At 48.3% G+C, this 18,579-nt stretch overlaps 1 protein-coding gene across 1 annotated transcript in view; it reads right to left on the bottom strand.

The window, feature by feature from the left end:
- The window catches only part of LOC128123389 (multidrug and toxin extrusion protein 2), a 45,090-nt gene extending 26,801 nt beyond the window's left edge, over nt 1–18,289 (bottom strand). The window contains exons 1-8 of the mRNA XM_052759747.1: nt 18,137–18,289; nt 17,958–18,059; nt 11,697–11,765; nt 10,298–10,446; nt 9,697–9,739; nt 6,162–6,206; nt 4,914–5,011; nt 2,191–2,288 (exon numbers count right to left, since the gene is read on the bottom strand). Coding sequence (XP_052615707.1) covers nt 2,191–2,288; nt 4,914–5,011; nt 6,162–6,206; nt 9,697–9,739; nt 10,298–10,446; nt 11,697–11,765; nt 17,958–18,059; nt 18,137–18,289 — 757 coding nt within the window. The remainder of the gene's footprint in view (nt 1–2,190; nt 2,289–4,913; nt 5,012–6,161; nt 6,207–9,696; nt 9,740–10,297; nt 10,447–11,696; nt 11,766–17,957; nt 18,060–18,136) is intronic.
- Between the last annotated feature and the right edge of the window lie 290 nt (nt 18,290–18,579).

Raw genomic sequence — 18,579 nt, 5'->3', positions numbered from 1 at the left:
CACCCTGACTTCAACCCGTGTTTCAAGGCCACCATAACTCAAACTGTGTCACTACCACAAAAACAGGTAGAGTCAACCACTCTTCACCGAAAACTCCAGGGTACAAAAGCAGGAAAGGGCGATCTTCTTCAGCAGTGTTGAGAACCCTGGATCGCTCCAGGAAAAAGACAAGCTGACTCAGGATCATTTTAGATAAGATTTTAAAATTTAGACTTAAAAATTTTAAACATTGTACCAGACACAAAAATCAACTCAAAATGGATTCAAGACTTATTATGATCTCAAAATCACAGAAGAAATCACAGGGAGAGAGGCCATGGTACCAGTACTGGCAATGACTTTTTGCCTACAACACAAAAGAACGGGCAATATTAGAAAAAGTAACCAAGAACAACAGCATAAAACTAAAATAAAAGTCCAACCCACAGAATGGAAGGAAATAGCTACAAACCATGTATCCGATAAGGGGTTTAAATCAAAATATATAACTTATACAACTCAATAAGAAAAAAAAAGAAACAAAGGACTTGGATAGACATTTCTGAAAAGAAAAAGAAAAGAAAGCATCCAAGTGGTCAACTGGTACTTTGTCATGTGATCTGCAGTTGGGGAGATGGATATTAATAAGTGCTTGTCCCACAAGCAGGAGGACCCGAGTTCAGACCCCCAGGATCCATGTAGACACCAGTGTTCACTAGCAATCCCAACACAGGGAGACAGATGGGAAACCTGGGGCTCGGTGGCCAGCCAGTGTAGCCGAATCGGTGAGCTCTAGGTTTACGGAGAGACTCTCAAACAATAAGATGGAAAGCAATTGATGAAGACACTAAATGTCACCTCTGGCCTCCAAATACACATGTACACATGTGCACATGCACACACATCACTAATCATCAAGGAAGTGCTAATGAAAGCCATATCTCAAACCTGCCACACAGAGGATAATTACTGAAAAGAAGGAATCCGACAGTGTGTGGCAGCAAGGTTGAAACCAAGATATACCTGTTAAGTGAGACAGCCCACGACATAGACAAATACTGTGTGATCTCTTTATGTGGAATCTGAAAAAGTAGGACTCATACAAAGAGCAAAAGGCTGGTTACTAAGGATCGGGTGGTGGAGGGAATCAGTGAGATCAGTCACATGATGGAAACTTCTGAGATCTAAAAAACAACCTGAGGAACGCAGTTAGTAAATCCACTGTGTACCTGAGTCTGTCAAGAGAAACCACAGGAACCATCCTTGCCATACAGAGAGCAGTGGCTATGCAAGGTGCTTGGCATATGAATTAACTTTGCAGCAGTAATCATTTCATAACATACATGTATGCCAAAACACCATGGTGGGCTATCACAGAGGTGGGTGCCTGTAATCCCAGCTGTTAGGAAGGCTGAGATAGGGGTCACAAACTTGAAGCTACCCTGGGCAACTAGCAAGACCCCGTCTCAAAATTTAAAAACAGAAGAGCAGTAGGGATGCAGGTCAATAGAAGAGCACTCACCTAGTAATGTCTGAGAGCCTGGGTCCCAACCTCAGAACCGCAAAACAAAACAAACCACCACAGTAAAAATCACAGCCACAGTCACACCTTAGATACTAGTTTTATCAACTTTGACTCAGTAAAGCTGTAAAAAGAAGAAAAAAAAGAGAAGGAGGAGGAGGAGGAGGAGGAGAAAGAAAGATAAACAGAAAGAAAGAAGAAAGAAAGGAAGAAAGAAAGAAAAAAGCAAACAACAAATCCAGTTAAGCCTGTGGGTGTCTACTCAAGGGTTCTGGGCTCCTCAGTTAGCTGTGAGTGGTCCTGGCTGGTCAGAGAGCAATCTTTTCTCTTAAGTTGATACGACAGGAATCTAACTGCCCTTCAGCTGAATAGCATGATTTTCCAGAAACAGGATTTCATATTAGTAGTTTTAATTCATTAAATATTAAAACTATAACCGCAACTTAAAACCCAGTATCTACTACAGTGTTCTATGAACAAAGGGTTATTTTGGTAACCACACAAACACAAAATCACACACTGTCCCTAGTAACTTTTGTATTTTTGGTAACAAATGTTTTCTATATTTTGAGATTTCCTAAGAGATAAAAATAAAAAAAACAACTTCTATGAGGTAAAGACATTCAAAAGGCAGAGGAGCTGCGTCTGTGAAGCTCCATGGTGCAACACGAGGACACAGGGTCACGAACCTCCCCAGGTGAGGACGTGGATCCTCTTCCACCACACATAGAGGAAAAGCAGGGCAGACAGGAAGAACTGGGAGGTGGTGTTGGCCCAGGCTGAACCTCTGCAGGAGAAAAGGGGAGGTTAGCTCACTGCTCTGACAGGCTTTGGCTGGCAGCGAGCTGGGAGTGCCTGTGCTGCCTTCCTTTTGTGTGATGGCTGAGTCCATGTGGAATAGGCTTGTTTGTCTCCATGGAGATGGATCCGCTGTCCATCCGTGTGACACTGAAGGGCTCGAAGCTGTGTTGCCATCCCACAAGCCACCAACCTTAAACAAGCACTTCTTAGATGATGACCAGTTCAAAGGGCTGGGCCAGCCAAGTGCTCGTCCAAGCCATGGTTTTATGAGACAGGAGCAGAGCAGGTTTGTCTTCCATCAAATAGAACACTGGGCATCATCAGTGGGAGCCATCTTCCCACCCCAGGTACATGCTGGGCCAGCGCAGTGCCCACACTCAGCATTCTTGTTGACTTTTTCCCCTCTCCTATTCTTTATCATTTATTAACGTCACTATTATTAGCGTCATTATTAGCGTCACTCTTTATCATTTATTAACCCTCCCCTGTATCCTCTCCTCCCTTTTCCAAACTATCCTGTGCATGTCTCTTTAGGAAAAGTCCAAGCTTCTGTCTCTCAGGTGCCCTTCATAGGGGAACCTGGGCCCTCTGTGACGTCTTGTCAACCCACTGGTCCTCCCCTTCCCTGATGGGCTCCCTCTATTCTCCGACCAATGCCCGACAGTTGCCCTTGGCTGTCAACTTAGCTGTCAAAGAATGGTTTGAAAACAAAACAAAACAAAAAAACACCTCAATGGATCTGCAGGGCTTGTCTAGAGGTGGACATAGAAGGCGGTGACTGAGGGGAGACCCACCCCAAATGTGGGCCATACCATCCAGCAAGCTGGTGGCCCAGACTCAAAGAAGTTAGAGGAAGGAACGTGCCGGTGTCTGCAAGCCCCCTTTCCTTTGGGGGTAAAATACTGATGTCGTCATCACCCACTGACATTAGGCTACAGTTTCTTGTTGGTTGGCTTTTGTCAACTTGACACAAACCTAGACATCTGAGAAGGGGAACTCTTAAGTGAGAAAATATCTCCAAGACTGTCCTGTAAGCAAGTCTGTGGGGGGTCACCTTGATTAGTGACTGATGCCTGAAGGCCCAGCTCACTGTGGGCGGTGCCATGCCTGAGCAGGTGGTCCTGGGTGGTTTAAGAAAGCAGGCCATAAGCAGTGCTCTCCATGGCCTTTGCATCAGCTCTGACTTTGACTTCGCTCCATGATATGATATAAAAGGGTAAGCAAAATAAACCCTCTTCTCTCCAAGCTGCTTTGGCCATAGTGTTTTACCACAGCAATAGAAACCGTCACTAAGACAGGCTTCCTCAGCCTTTCAACCTGGGCCTGCCCACCAGTGACTCCACAGGGAGCCTCCAGGCCTTCAGTGCCAATTTGGGACAGCTGAGGCACCTAACTGCTTGTCTCGTCAGTGGGTATATGACCACGGTTAGACTACCCAGCTCCTATCATGTAAGTCCATCCATGAATTCCCCTTTTGCAATATATGCATGTGTTCTCTCTCTCTCTCTCTCTCTCTCTCTCTCTCTCTCTCTCTCTCTCTCTCTCTCCTCCCTCCCTCCCTCCCTCCCTCCCCCCCTCCCTCCTCCCTCTATCCCTCCCTCTCTCTCTTTTTCCAGGAAACTGATACAGCCTCCTTCATCTTTCTGGCATGAGGAAGACAGCATGGGAACCAGGCCTTGTACATGCTAGGCAAGCTCTCTCCCACGGAGCTGCATCCCTGCCCATGTTACTCTGTAATGATGGCTGTCATGGTCTCATTGATACCCAGAGCCCACATTAACATGTGAATGGAAACCAAACAGTTCACAGTGAAGACATCCAACAGTTGACATAACTCATATGTTATACTCTATTTTGTTTTCTTCTCCTTAATTCCTAGCATATTAACTTCTTTTAATTATAATTTATTTCTCCCCTTCTCTTCCCTTCCCCCATCCACTCCCATGTACCTCCCTGCACCCCGCTTTCGTTCAAATTCATGGCCTCTTTTTCTTTAATTGTTATTACATATATGAGTAACATTCATGACCCACTAACCAAAGAGCACAGTACCCTGAAGCACCCCCCAAATTGTGGGGCTCAGTCTTCATTTGCTGGTGTGACTCTCTTGCCACTTATGCAGGTTAGCTCCGGGCTAGGGCAGCCGAACATCCTCTGGTGTGAGGAAGCGCCATCAGGACACTATTGGGGAACCCCTAACTTCTCTCTTTCTTTGTGGGGCCCTCATCTCTTCAAGCTTCCAGAAGGAATTTGGCTCAGCCACTTAAAATCCAGAAGCCCTGAGAGAAGCCCTTCAGGCCTCTGCCTGTCACCCACCTCAGCCTCCAGGTGGCAGCAGCTTGCTTGTTAGGACTAAAACCGCTTCTACCACAGAAGCCTCCACATAGCTGTCCAAGGCTCCTTGTCTCTGTCTAATCTCCACCCTCTCTCTCCCAGCAACAGCTAGCTGCTCCTCTGTGGGCCCACGGGGCCAGCTCTTACCTGCCATGCAGAGCACCAGAGCACAGACAGCTGGGTGCCTGCTTACCTGTCCACGTTCCCCGCTTCACTGGCATATCCCCAGCCCTAGGGCACGCCGCAGTCTTTGTTGGATGAAGGGGTTTCCACTTACACGACTCCGAGGTCCAAGGTGTACAGCAAGAAGGCATTCATGCCCACGTTGACAACATTTGCTGCGATCCCAACAATAACCTGGGGCATAATGATGCCCTAAAATTCCCAAACAAATAGGAAAACATTACTATTTTCAAAAGCTAGTCGGCTAGGCTGTCCAGTGAAACTCACAGTTAAATAGGTGGCGGTGGTAAAGCCATGCAAGGCTGTAGAAAAGCCAGGAATGAGCAAATGAGGCCCCTCCTTTGAAGGAGCTTCTCACCAAGCCACCCAGAAGCCTGTGGGGGCCGTTTCAAAACCCTGTCCAGTTTCATCACAGCAACAGGGAAAAGAGGAATTGGTCTCAGGAAGAACACACAGGCTTTGGGGGTGTTGGGACCTAGAGCCCCAACACCCCCAAGAAGAAAACATCTTCTCACATGCACAGCACCCAAAAATACTTGCTTCAAAGCAAGTGCGGAGAAAAATGTCCATCCCTTTGCTCAGCAGTACAAGCTGTTCTGTTCTGTTTTTGTTTTTGAGACAAGGTCTCACTCTGTAGTTCTGGCTACTCTTTATGTAGACCAGGTTGGCCTCGAACTCACAGAGCTCCTAGTGTTGGAATTAAAGGCATGCACATTCCTATTGTTTATGCTGTCTACACTTCAGTCCTCAAATAAACACTTTTTTTCACCTTAAACTTCTTCTCCCAGCAATCACACAGAATGGAAGACTGTCGGAGCAGAGCAATTTCCTCTGGCTTAGGGACGAGGCCTTTATGTTTAAAGGCTAGCCAACTGTCTGTAGCTAGCCTGGGACAGGACACTGGCTAAAGTTGGGCCCAGTTTCTGCCCACCCACTTCTGGCCCTCTCCTCCTTCAATCTCCCTTCTGCCTTGAGTACGGCACGCACAGTGTCCACTTACAAGTGGAGCTGCAGTAACCCCAGCCCCTCCCAGTCAGTATCAAAATTGGGGCCAGGTCCCCAGGTCAGCTGCAAAGCCAGCAGCGAGCTGAGAGACTAGGGAAGCCTTAGATATGAAGGCCGCACAGGGCCGGCAGGAAAACTAGGAGGAACCAGACAGACGAGTCCACACGACCGCCATCTCTTCTGTACACAAAACCACAGGCGCCTGTGTTCCCAAAGTGCGTGTGTGTCTCAGAAATGAATTACAGGGAAAGGAGGTACAAACTATTACAGAAAATCCCTTTAAAACATTTACTCCACGTTTCCCACAGTAGTGTGCAGTAAAAACACAAATGAATACCTGACTCTGTAAATACCGTGTCTGCAGCTGGAACAGGAACGCTGCCTAGAAGATGAAACAGAAAACACAGAGCTTACTTTGTTTCTGGTTTTGTTGTTGTTTTACATTTCTGGGGACCAAGCCCAGGACTTTGCCCTCAGCATGTCTGCTGCAAGGCTAGGCCCCAACTCAGTTTCTTTTGAATGATAATTTTATGAAATAGTGGATTTCATTATAACATTTTCATACATGTCAAGCTCTAGAGTTGTATTATTATTATTATTATTATTATTATCATTATTATTAAGTTTTGGCCTGTATTCTGGCCAAAAAGAAAACGGGCTTCACTTGGCATTCCCTGTACATATCACTGCCCTTGGTTCTTATTCCTCAGCCATCACTGTCCTCCCAACCCCTGCTGGCCTTCCTCCCAGAGCTTCATCTTCTGTTTTGATGGCATGTACGCTACAACCATGTCTTGCTCCCTCCCCTCTCTATAGACAGCTTTCTCCCCTCTCAGAGTGCCTTTCCACTTCTGTGTCACACACCCACCCACCATACATACATACATACATATATGTGTATATATATATATATGTGTATATACACACACACACACACACACACATACTATACCGAGATATTTAAATCTACATTCTGCACAAGGAGAAAAGATTCACTGTTTGTTTCTGAGTCTGGCTTACTCCACTTAATTCTATGGTCTCCTGTCCGACTCATTTTCTTTCCCTTTTTATATTTATTTATCTTTATTATTGTGTGTATATGATTTACACTCCCACATCCTCACCAGCATTTGTTGTCACTAGTCTTCTTGATAAGATCTAGTCTCACTGGGCTCACATGAAACACCAAGGCAGTGTTAATTTTTATTTCTCTGATAGCTAAAGATAGTGACTACTTTTATTTCTTCCTTTATTCAATCCATTAGCCCATTTTGATTTGGGAGATATTTAAATGTTGGTGTTCTTTGTATAGTCTAAATATTAATCTCATGTGGGATGTATGATGGGCAAGGACTTGCTCCCAGTCTGTATGCTGCCTCTGATGACTGTTTCCTTCGCTATTCGGAGGCTTTTTAGTTCCATGTCGCCCCATTTGTTCAACCTCAGGATTATTTCCTTTGCTGCTGTCTGCCTTCTTAGAGAGCCCCTGCCGGTGCTGGCCCGCAGTGTTTTCCTCGTGTGCTTGGTTCCCGTTATACTTAAGGTCTGTGTTCTATCCCAAACTGATTTCAGTGCTGGGTGAGAGATATGGATCTATTTTGATTCTTCTACATGGGAACAGTTGCGTTTCTCAGACCACTCATCAGAGAGGCCACCCTTTCTCCAGTGTATGTTCTGATACCCTTGCCAAGGATTGGATGGCTTTGCGTGGATTTTTTTTTTCTGGGTCTTCTATGCTATCGTTGTCTACTCTGGTTTTTAGGATACTTTCTTTCTGTTTATGTAACATCAAAATCCAGAACACCAGATTCACCCTAAACAAATGCCAGAATGATTTGAAAGATTTACTTCCTAAAGAGCAGAAAAAGAGCAGAGCCTACGTGGCTGAGCGAAAGCCCCAGTCTGGACTGTCTGGGGAGGGAGCTACCTGCCTAATCTTTGGCCAGAAGCCTCCCAACTGCAGGTGTGAGGCCAGGCTGGACCTCCAGAAGACGGGAAGCTCAGTCCCAGAGCCCTAGTGCAAGGGCTAGGGCGTGAGCATGATCCTCAGGGATAGTGTGTGCAAGGGTCTTCACCCCTGGCTCCCCCAGGACCCGTATGGTGGAAGGAGAGACCTGATTCTCACATTTGTCCTCTGACCTCCACACATGTGTCATGGCATGATGAGGAACTCCAACTGGGTCATGGCTGCTTGGGTGATGGGGAGCCTGGAAGCAGCTCAGGGTGTGATCTTCGCCTGCCTTCCCACCCCTCCTATTTGTCACAATGCTGTTCCCGACTCCTTATTCCGTTGCTCCTCTTCAAAACAAAAAGAAAAACAAAACAAAACAAAAACCTGTCTTCTATGTAGCTCAAACTGGCTCAAAATGTTCTTCCTTCTACCTCAGCCTTCTCAATACAGACAGGGTCACAGACGGTGCCGCTCTGTCCAGGAGTTCCATGGTTACTGTTTGATTGCATCAGCAGAATACTCCATTCCCTCTTCGAAGGAATGCAGTCAGGAAACAGCTCAATGCTTGTTTCGCTGCATGGTCCAAACACTGCATCATGCTCCTTGAAGAATGAAAACCGCTCTCAGGGGTTTGCTTCTCAGGACTCAGTGTCTGGCACCGCCTCACCGCAGAGACTGAGACCCTGCAGGAGGAAGTCTGAGAGGGCACCTGGTGGGGTTTCTGAGTCTCAGAGGACAATAGGCATTTAGATTCTTGCTAAACTTATTTTTTTTTTCCTTCAAGAAAAATGCTGTAACGACGTTGATGACTGCTTTCGTCCTGGAACTACTAAGTATGCTTTAGTACTGCTTGTGGTTAAACTATAATGCAGCTATAGAGTATATAAGGTGTAGCCTGTTTTCAATAAATGGGCAGTCATCCTGATTCACCCTCAGATCATGTCAATCTCTTTTCCTCGGCGACTCCACACCTCCTCTTTGTACCTGAACCCCACTGGAGCAAAATAAATAAAATGTAATTAAAGAAAATATAAGAAGGAAACATTTCTTTTCTTTTTTCTTTCAGTTTTTCAAGACAGAATTTCTCTGTGTAGTGCTGGTTGTCCTGGAACTTGCTCTGTAGACCAGGCTGGCCTCAAACTCACAGAGATCCTCCTGATCTGCCTCTTGAGTGCTGGGATTAAAAGCATGCTCCACCACTGTCGCCCAGTGGAAAGGGTTCATTTTGACTCAGAGTTCAAGGACACAGTCCACCATGGCAGGAAGTTCGTTGAGGCAGCTGGTCATGTTGTCTCCACAGTCAAGAAGCAGGAGAGATGAATTCTTGTGCTCAGCTAGCTTTCTCCTTTTGTGCAGTCCAAGAACCCAGCCAAGGAATGGTGCCACCCGTAGTGGATATGCCTTTCAAATCAACCTAATAAAGATAATCCTCCAAGGGCATTCCTGAAACTGGTCTCCCTAACAAATCTAGATCTCATCAAGTTGATGGTTGAGATTAACCATCACACATTTTGGAATTAGCTTCAGTGGCCATCAATGGACAAACAGATAAAGAAAATGTGGCCTACGTAAGACAATGGAATACTATCCTGCCATTAACACTGAAATCATGTCCTCTTTAGGAAACTGAACAGAACTTGTGCTCCTTGTTTAGGTGAAAAGCCTGACTCAGAAGGACAATTATTACATATTTTCTCTCATATGTAGAACTGAGAGGGAGGGGTTAGAACAGGGGAAGTTGAGTAGGATCCCGGGAACCAGGGGAAGGTAGAAGAAGGTAAGAGAGGGAAAAGGGGTCTGATCAAAGTGCATTATATACATGTATGCAAATGTCTCAATGGAGATCATTACTTCATATCATTGTTATTAGTGTGTCTATGATTATACACTAACAAAGAAACACAGCAGCTGTGAAACTTACAGGAAGAGCAGGGATGCAAATCATCACATAGACCTGGGCTATCCTGGAACAAGAAGACAGCTTTCAGCCAATAGTGAAGTGGTTTCTGGTCACCCTCCCATCAGGTCCAGCTCAGGGGTATCTTCTAAAAGTTAAAACTAAACACCTATTGGTAAGACAATGAGACAAAGCACCAGCAGTAGCCAAAGACTGCTAAGTGGTCCTTTAAGTTGGGGAAGGGACAGCAGACACTTTTCAGCAGCGAGTGATGAGGGGGGATGACTGACAGGGAAATTTGCTACAAGTTGAGCACAATGTGATGCAGAAACCTCTGGAAAGAACCAACCCAAGAACAGAGACTCCACTAGACTGTTAAGTTTTATAAAACCCAACCCTAAACACAACAGTGAAGCCGACTGTGCGTTGGACTGCCTGTGGGAGAAAACTGTGATGGACACAAGAGAGATAGCCCGGTGCATTGGTGTGTGCTGCTTTGGCCCTGTGTCAGCCATTCTGTGGTCACAGTCACAGCTTCTGGTCCCAAATGCCATCCAGCAAGATGAGAATCAGCTGAGAATGTCTGCCACCTACTGCTGACCCGGGACTCTGATCCGGAGCTCACCTGGCGACTTCCGGGTCCTGTCTCAGGAGCAGGAGCAGGTGCTCCGTGTTGAGGAAGACAGCCCAGCACGGGAAACAGCAGAGCAGCAAGATGAGGATGCCCCTTTGCAGTATGACCCCCACGCGCTTCAGGTTCCTGCCTCCAAAAGACTTGGAAAAACAGTGTTTCAGAAACATGGGGACCAAGGCCCCCCACTTCCAGGAGGCCCAGCGGCTCTGGCAGCCATGTTCCCTGTAGCACTGCCCAGGAGGCGGGGCAGGAGGAAGGCGATGGGGGAGGTGGGGGAGATGGCTGCCCGGTCCCAGACAGCCAACTGCTACTGTGGCATTGTATGTGTTCTAGGACAACTGTTCCCTGCTCTTGGGAACTGGGGCTGTTCACATGGAGCGTAGAGGAGCGGAATGAAGCTTTAGGAAGGGGGTAGGCACAGCACAGGGGTGTAGAGGAAGAAGGACACCCACTGCCCTGATAGTTAAAGGATGGCTTGTGTTCACTTGACGATTTTATTGAAGAAGACCGAGCAAAGGCTAGGCCCAGTGGGACAGGCAGTGATGGAAAGGGCATTGATGAGGACGGAGCCCAGTGCAGAGTGAGGACCTGGAGTGCAAAGGCCACTTTTTTTTTTTTTTTTGGTTTTTTGAGACAGGGTTTCTCTGTGTAGCTTTGCGCCTTTCCTGGAACTCACTTTGTAGACCAGGCTGGCCTCGAACTCACAGAGATCCACCTGCCTCTGCCTCCCGAGTGCTGGGATTAAAGGCGTGCGCCACCACCGCCCGGCTGCAAAGGCCACTTTTAAGAAGCTTACAGGGGAGCTCGGAGAAAGGGGCAAGGAAAGCACAGCCCCTGTGCAGACCAGGCCCAGAATGCAGAATTGTCTGCCAAACACAATGGGACCCATTCATCTGCCTGTGCTCCTGCACCAGGACCAGACCAAACCCAACCAACGAAAGTGGAGTCTCTTTGCTAAATGACACACAAACCGAAAATTTAAGGAGGCAGAAAGATACCAAACAGACTGTTTTCCCTGCAAACAGGGGTCCCAGCCTAATAAGTCAGGCTAATAAGTTCCTCGGCTTTAAACTGTTGGATAAAAGAAAAAAAAAATCACCCAAAGGAACCTGGTGCCACCCAGGTCCTGTTTGTTTTCCTACTGTACCTTTCCTTGTCCCCACCTCACAAAGCCCACTCACTGCTGTGCCATCAGCATGAGCTGTAGCCTTCTTGTCCCCTAGCAGAGTCACAAATGAAGCCTCATGAGAGTCACAGCTGAGTTAGCTGAGCGTTGGTCACGTGATTTAGTAACGCTAGCTATGCTGTCCATACATAAAGGGCTGCCAAACCACAGTGTGTGGTTCCCTAGGCAACTGCCAAGAACCCATGTGGGCAACGAGGTTCTCACCTGAGACATCAGCGTGTCACAAGCTGAGGCCAAGCCGGTTCCCACTGAAATCCCAGTGACATTCACAACCTGCAAAAAAAACCAAAAACAAACCAGGCCCAGAGCAGCAGACTGCAGCTGCTCAGAGCTGAGGAGCCTCAGCAGCTCATTTTGGTTTTATGAGACAAAAAATCTCCTTTTTTAGCTATCCTGGAACTCTCTGTGTAGACCAGGCTGGCCTTGAACTCACAGAGATCAGCTTGCCTCTGCCTCCTCAGTGTTGGAATTAAAGACATGTGCCACCTACCCTGCCCAGCTGTTTTTATTTGGTTGGTTTTTGTTTGTTTGTTTATTTATTTATTTTTGTTCTTGTCCCAGGGTCTCACTATGTAACCCTCTCTGTTCTGGAGCTCACTATGTAGAACAGATTGGTCTCGAAATCACAGAGATCTGCCTGCTTCTGCCTCCCTAGTGCTGGGATTAAAGGCCTGAGCCACTGCGCCCAACTCAGCAGCTCATTTTCAAAGAACATGCATGCCCACACAAATGCCCAGGCTCCTGTGGTTCAGGTGGCCGCACGGATTCTTGAGGATTACCAAACAAAAATGCCTTTTCTAACCTAGGGCCACAGCCACCCTAGGTCAACCAGGGGAGCTTAAAGCCTTTTCACTTTTTTTTCTTTTTGAGACAGGGTTTCTCTATATAGCCATGGCGGGCTTGGAACTCGCTCTGTAGACCAGGCTAGCCTCGAACTCACAGAAATTGCCTCTTACTAACAAGTGCTAGGATTAAAGGCGAGTGTCACCGCATCCAGCAAGCCTAGATTTTCTTCATATAGCATGCAAGAACTTCTGCTTTAGCAAGGAAAGCCAGGCACTGTGACGAGTCCTGTGGTCCCAACACCTCGCAGGACTGAGGCAGAAGAGTCACCAGAGCCCAAGGAGTTCATGACCTGTCTTGGTACCAGAGCCAAACCCCACCTTCAAAACTAAAAAAAAAATCAAATAAACACAAAGGCTTTGCTATCATCTAAGGCCGTGTACCTCGTCTGCCAGAGGATATGCATTCAAAAGTAACAGGTTAGGGTATCTCACACACACACACACACACACACACACACACACACATACACACACACACACACGAGTGCGCACGCACACGCGTGTGCATGCGCACATAACACCCAGTTTTTACTGAACATACACTATGTGCCAGGCTCTTCACGAATATGGTGTTAGGACCAGGCACTGTCCTAAGTCACATGTATATAGGGTTATAGTTTCCCATTTTAAGAGGTGGCCTGGGTGACAGAAAACTTATTATATTTACCTAGGTTACTCGCTGTGACCTGAAGCTGGGAGGTCTGGCTACATACCTAAGGTTTTAGTAGTCTGGTAAGGATTGGGCTTATACCACACACTCAAGCAGATCTCATCCACTCCCCAACTACCCAGAGAGTAGCCCATAGGTTGAGGGATAGGGCAAAGTGTGTTCTTGTCCAGGCCAGCAGAGAGGGAAAGTACAGTGCACTTCTTCATCCTGGGTCTCACAGGTAGCAGCTGATGTTAACTCCAGGTAAATTAACTGCTTTACTTACCAAGATTCTGACCCTGTGTTTTGGCTAATGAAATGTGGTCCCCAATGGTGTATGAGCTGAAAGTCTGGTCCTTTGTATGGTGTAATTGGGAGGTAGTGAAGTCTTCAAGAAATGACATTTAGTGGGGGGTGATTAAGTCTCTGGGATGCCAGCCTCGGCTGGGGCTAGTAAGTTCTCACAGAAGGCAGAAGACACAGTTCAGTGGGAAAGTGCTATCCTAGAGTGAGAATCCAGCGCTGCATGAGCTGGGCATGGTGGCAGCATGTGCCTGTAACCCCAGCCCTGGAGAGGTGGAGGCAGGAGGGGCAGAGGCTGGGGGCTACCCTTTACTACACAGTGAGTTTGAGGTCAGGCTGGGCTTCATGAGACCATCTCAAAAAACTAAAGTTCTCCTGGGACCTAATTTGTTCTTGGGAGAATGAATTGTAAGGAGAGAGAGTCAGATGCCAGACTCAATCTTGCTTCCTGCCTTACTGTATGACTGCTTGCTCCTCTCATAAGCCACGATGCCATCCACATGTGATGATGAGGCCCCCACCAGAGCTCAGCAGAAGCTGGTGCCAGGCTCCTAAATGTCCTGAAGTGTGAGCTAAAGAAACCTTTCTCTATAAAGTGCCCAATGCTTTGAGATGGTAGGAAGGGACCGAGATACCTGGGAATCTACAACTCCTAGCCCCAAGAGATCACTAGCAGGCCACATGTGGAGTGCCCTAAAATTACTCGACCAGACATGAAATCCAGGCACAGTGAGGACCCAGATGTGAGGTACACACTTCTACTGAACCAATCAAGGAAAAGAAAAGGGGGAGGTATCTCACTTTATAAAAAGTTTTGGAGGGGCTTTTTTTTTTTGACATGGGGTTTCTCTGTGTAATTTTGGTGCCTGTCCTGGATCTCACTCTGTAGACTAGGGTGGCCTCGAACTCACAGAGATTCGCCTGGCTCTGTCTCCCGAGTGCTGGGATTAAAGGCGTGCGCCACCACCGCCCGGCTAAAAGTTTTGTTTGTTTTTTTTTTTAAGTCACACATGAGAGTGTCTTTGTTCTGCTGTGTTTGGTTGTTGTTGTTGATGATGATGATGATGCTGTTGCACACTAGCTGCCTTTGGCTGGCTTAGAATGCCAGTCATCCTCTATAGCCCAACGTTTGTTCAAATTTCTACCAGACTGAGCTCTCTCTTACCATGGACAACATTCTAACAAACGACAAGACAAAAATTAGTAGGCCTGTAATTCTGACTGAGGCAAGAATATTGAGAGTTCAAGGCCAGCCTGGGTTACTGAGCAAGACCCTGTCTCAAAAACAAAATTTATAAAACGTAACATATCTAATCATGGTTCTATCAAGTCCACCGTCTTCCCAAAAGTTAGTTACAAGCTAACATCCATTAAAAGCAACCTATTTCCTTGACCCAATTACAAAGGCTGACAGTGGCTCTCTCTATTCAGGACCTTATCTGCAGAAAGCCCTGCCTGTGGAACACACCAGCCTTCCCACATACCACCACCAAGCCTCCCATCTCCCTGTGGATTGCATTTATTCCTGTTGTTTTTACATCAAAAACTCTAGAGTCATAAACGGGAAAAGGAAAGGAAATTGCCAAAACAAACAAACAAAACCAGCACACACACACACACACACACACACACACACACACACACACACACACACACAATTTTAATTCGGTTTTTCTCCAAAAAGATATATCTTAAAATGATTTTAATGTAAGAAAGAAAAGAACGAAAGCCTCATGGTGTGACGCAGTTATGACTTTGAGGCTTGAAATCCTCACCAAAGTGCAGGACGGAAAAGCCCAGCCAGAGAGGCTGATGGACAAAGAAAAAGACAAGGAGATGCCGGGTGAGCTCAGGCAGGCCAGCACAGCCCTGTGACTCCAAAACATCCGATTGACCCAGATCTGTGGCAAGACTCAAGCTTCACAAAATAAGGTGCTCACTCCTCCCCAACTTGAGAGAAAAATGCAAAGGCAGGAAACACCAGTACCAAGTGACCAGAGCCAGGTCCTCAGCCTTCCTGGGGGACACCGGAAAGGGCTCTGGCTTCAGAATGAAGGAGAGAGTCGCAGCCTCGGGAAGCAGAGAGACTGAAGCCTTCACAGGAGAGTACGACGGGAAGCAGAAGAAATGCAGAGAGGTTCTAAGGCACGTGGGCTGCCGATGGACAGAGAGGGACTAAGGTGAGGGGCATGATGGAGTGCAAATGTAAGGCTCGGAGTTTTGTCCTCACCACTACCAAGACAGACTCGAAAACCCCCAGCATTGCCTGGGAGATGCGGCTGCAGCATGCTCTGGTTTGGTTTCACCCCTGGTCTCCTGCTGGTCCACCTGGCAAACCTCCACAAGAACTGGAAGCCCATGTCAAGGATGGAGATACTGACTTGAGAGACACCGACAGGCGACATTTAAAACAGAAAGAGGAGGGCCGGGGGTATTATCTTTGCAGTAGAGTGCTTGCCTGGCATGTGCAAGGTCCCGGGTTCAACTGGTCACTGTGGCATTAGTTAATAATTAATTTAAATGAAACAAAAAGGGGAAAAGCAGATGAAATAAAAAGAAAGAAGAGTGCAGCTACCAGAGGCCATAGCCAAGCCGAGGGTGAGAAGAAAACACTGCGGGCAGTTCCTAGGGGTGACAGCCTGAAGGATGGCCAGATGGGGGGTGACATGGTGGCGAGCACAAAGGTGAACACTCCCGACAACCGTGGGCAGAGTCCAGGGATGTCTTAGTCAGGGTTTCTAGTGCTGCCTTGAAACACCGTGACCAAAGAGCAAGTTGGGGAGGAAAGGGTGTATTTGGCTTACACTTCAGCATTGCTGTTCATCACTGAAGGAAGTCGGGACAGGAACTCAAACAGGGCAGGATCCTGGAGGCAGGAGCTAATGCAGAGCCATGGAGGGGAACTGCTTACTGGCTTGCTTCCTCTGGCTTGCTCAGCCCACCTTCTTTCAGAACTCAGGACCAGCAGCCCAGGGATGGCACCATTGACCATGGGCTGGGCCCTCCCCCATTGATCACCAAATGAGAAAAAGGCCTTACAGCTGGATTTCAAGGAGGCATTTCCTCAGCTGAGGCTCCTTCCTCTGACTCTAGCTTGTGTCCAGTTGACACACAAAACCAGCCAGTTGGGGTGAACTGGCAGAGTCTGTGGGAGAGTGGAGAGCAGACGGCCGCAGGCGAGGCTGAGTGTAGACTCTGGCAAAGAGAGAAAGGGAAGAGAAGCTGGAGGTAGTGGGATATGTTCATAGAAAACCCTTGACGTATTTACAAAGAGTGGGGATGAGCAAAGAGGAGGGGCTTGAAGGAGAAGGAAAGGTCCCAGAGTGTGGTGGATGGGGAGTGCTGGATCGGGTGCCCAAAGGGCCAGCTATGTGAAATGGGAGGTGAGAGGAAGGAGGGGAGGGGAGGGTGAACTGCCTGTTTAGTGTTGGGGCAGGAACCCAGCAGGGCCACGGGAGCTGTAGAAGGTTGGGGCATCCTGGTGTAAGGACTCCATGGGTCAAGAGCAAGCAGGATGGGGTGAGCACCTGACAGAGCTGGAGGTCTACATGCTGAGGAGAGCCTAGAAACATGAAGCCAGGCATTTGTTCCTACTGTAAGGAGACTGCAGGAGAGGCAGGGGCCCTAGAAATCAGTGAGGGGCTGAGAGGAGTCAAGCCACACCCCCAAAGATGACAGCAAAAGATGAGAGAGAAGAGAGGCTCCCAGGGGCTGAAGTGGCTGACTGGAGTTGAGGAAAAGCACAGAATGGGATGGGATGCCCACAAGGGAGCTTCCTGGCTGGGACACCAGGGTTAGGAAAACACCAGGTCTCTAATGGCCATCCTGTCAACACATTCACAACCCTGGGTGACCAGGACACTGTGGACAGTGCCCAATACTATGCAGTGGCCAAGCTCGTCTTCCCTGGAGAAGACACTGAGACACACACACACACCAGAGAGAGGGAGAGGGAGAGGGAGAGGGAGAGAAAGAGAGAGAGAGAGAGAGGATTGTTTCTGCCAATACAGCAAAAGGCCTATAAATTGAGACTCTTCATAGCCAGGTACTCTACCATGATGCTGACAGAGAAACTTCAGGCCCCCATTGTCGAACAGGGCATTCCGACATCCTAGGGGGGTAGGAGGGACATTTTCTGAAATAGAGGAGGACCCAGTAGTCATCACCTCACCTGGAGGAGGCGTTTTTCTCATGTTTGAAGGTGTGGATCAAATGCTATCACAGCCGCTCTCCCCTACCTCCCCTACCGTACTAGACGGAGAAAGGCTTCTAAGGACGCGTGATCGTAAGGAAGACACATTACAAGAGAAATAGTGCAATCTTAATGAGCTGTGTGACTAATAGCTTTGGTGGTTTGGTTTCAGAAGACAGGGAGGGACCTGTAGTTCGTTTAAGGTAGCCTTGCACCAGGCCTCTGTTTGGGACATTCCTTCCACAGTGCCGGTGCGATCTGCTCAGCACTCACTCTCTTCCCAAATCCGAAGTAGAGGTGGGTCAGACCCAGTCCCTGCACTTCTAATTTTGAGGCTCGGGGCTGGAGGTGTGCTGAGCACACACACGGCCCCGAGTTCGTCTCCAGCACATAAATAAAGACACAAATAAAAACACGTTAAAGCTTTACTCCCGAGGCTTTACCACGCCATCAGCCGAAACCAAGTTAACACCTACGGAGACAGCCAGTGTCACGGCGTCCAGCTCGATTTTGCCCAGGTGTCCGCAGAAGATGGAACTGACGATGCTGATGAGGAAGATCATCAGCTGCGCCAAGAACTGCAAGGAGCAGAAAGGCGGTCACCCTCGGCCTTCCTGCGACCCGCCTGGCGCCCGCAGCTCCGAGTCCTACTCACCACCGGGCCTGCGAGCGCCACCAGCGCGGCTGCCTCCCGCAGCATACCAGGGGACAGCGCACCCCGCAGGCCGCCAGGGATGCGCCACTGCGGGGCGTCGGGGGGCTCCGGAAGCCGGATGGCCGCGCCCGGGCTGTCCTCGGCGAGCTCCATGGTGCAGGCTCTGATGCAGGCGGGAACGGCACGTGGAGCGGAGGGCGGAGTGGCCCACTGCCGGGCGCGGGCAGCCGCGCGGGACCCACCCCACGCGCCACCCCACCCGGGGCGCCGCGTCCAAGTCCAACCGTCACCGAGCGCAGAGCGAGCGCGGGACAAGCCTCGATCTGGGTGGCCGGAAAATGTCACCTTATGTACCCAGCAAGAATGACTCTCTGAGGGAGGCTTTAGGGGGTCCCAACCAAACCCAACCGATAGAGGGCTGTGGGTGTAGCTCAGTGAGAAAT

The sequence above is a fragment of the Peromyscus californicus genome, unplaced genomic scaffold, assembly GCF_007827085.1.
Source record: "Peromyscus californicus insignis strain IS unplaced genomic scaffold, ASM782708v3 Scaffold_3__1_contigs__length_106647218, whole genome shotgun sequence".
In the NCBI taxonomy this organism is placed as follows: Eukaryota; Metazoa; Chordata; class Mammalia; order Rodentia; family Cricetidae; genus Peromyscus; species Peromyscus californicus.
The sequence above is the reverse complement of the archived record's forward strand: the minus strand, read 5'-3'. Positions and strand labels throughout refer to the sequence as shown.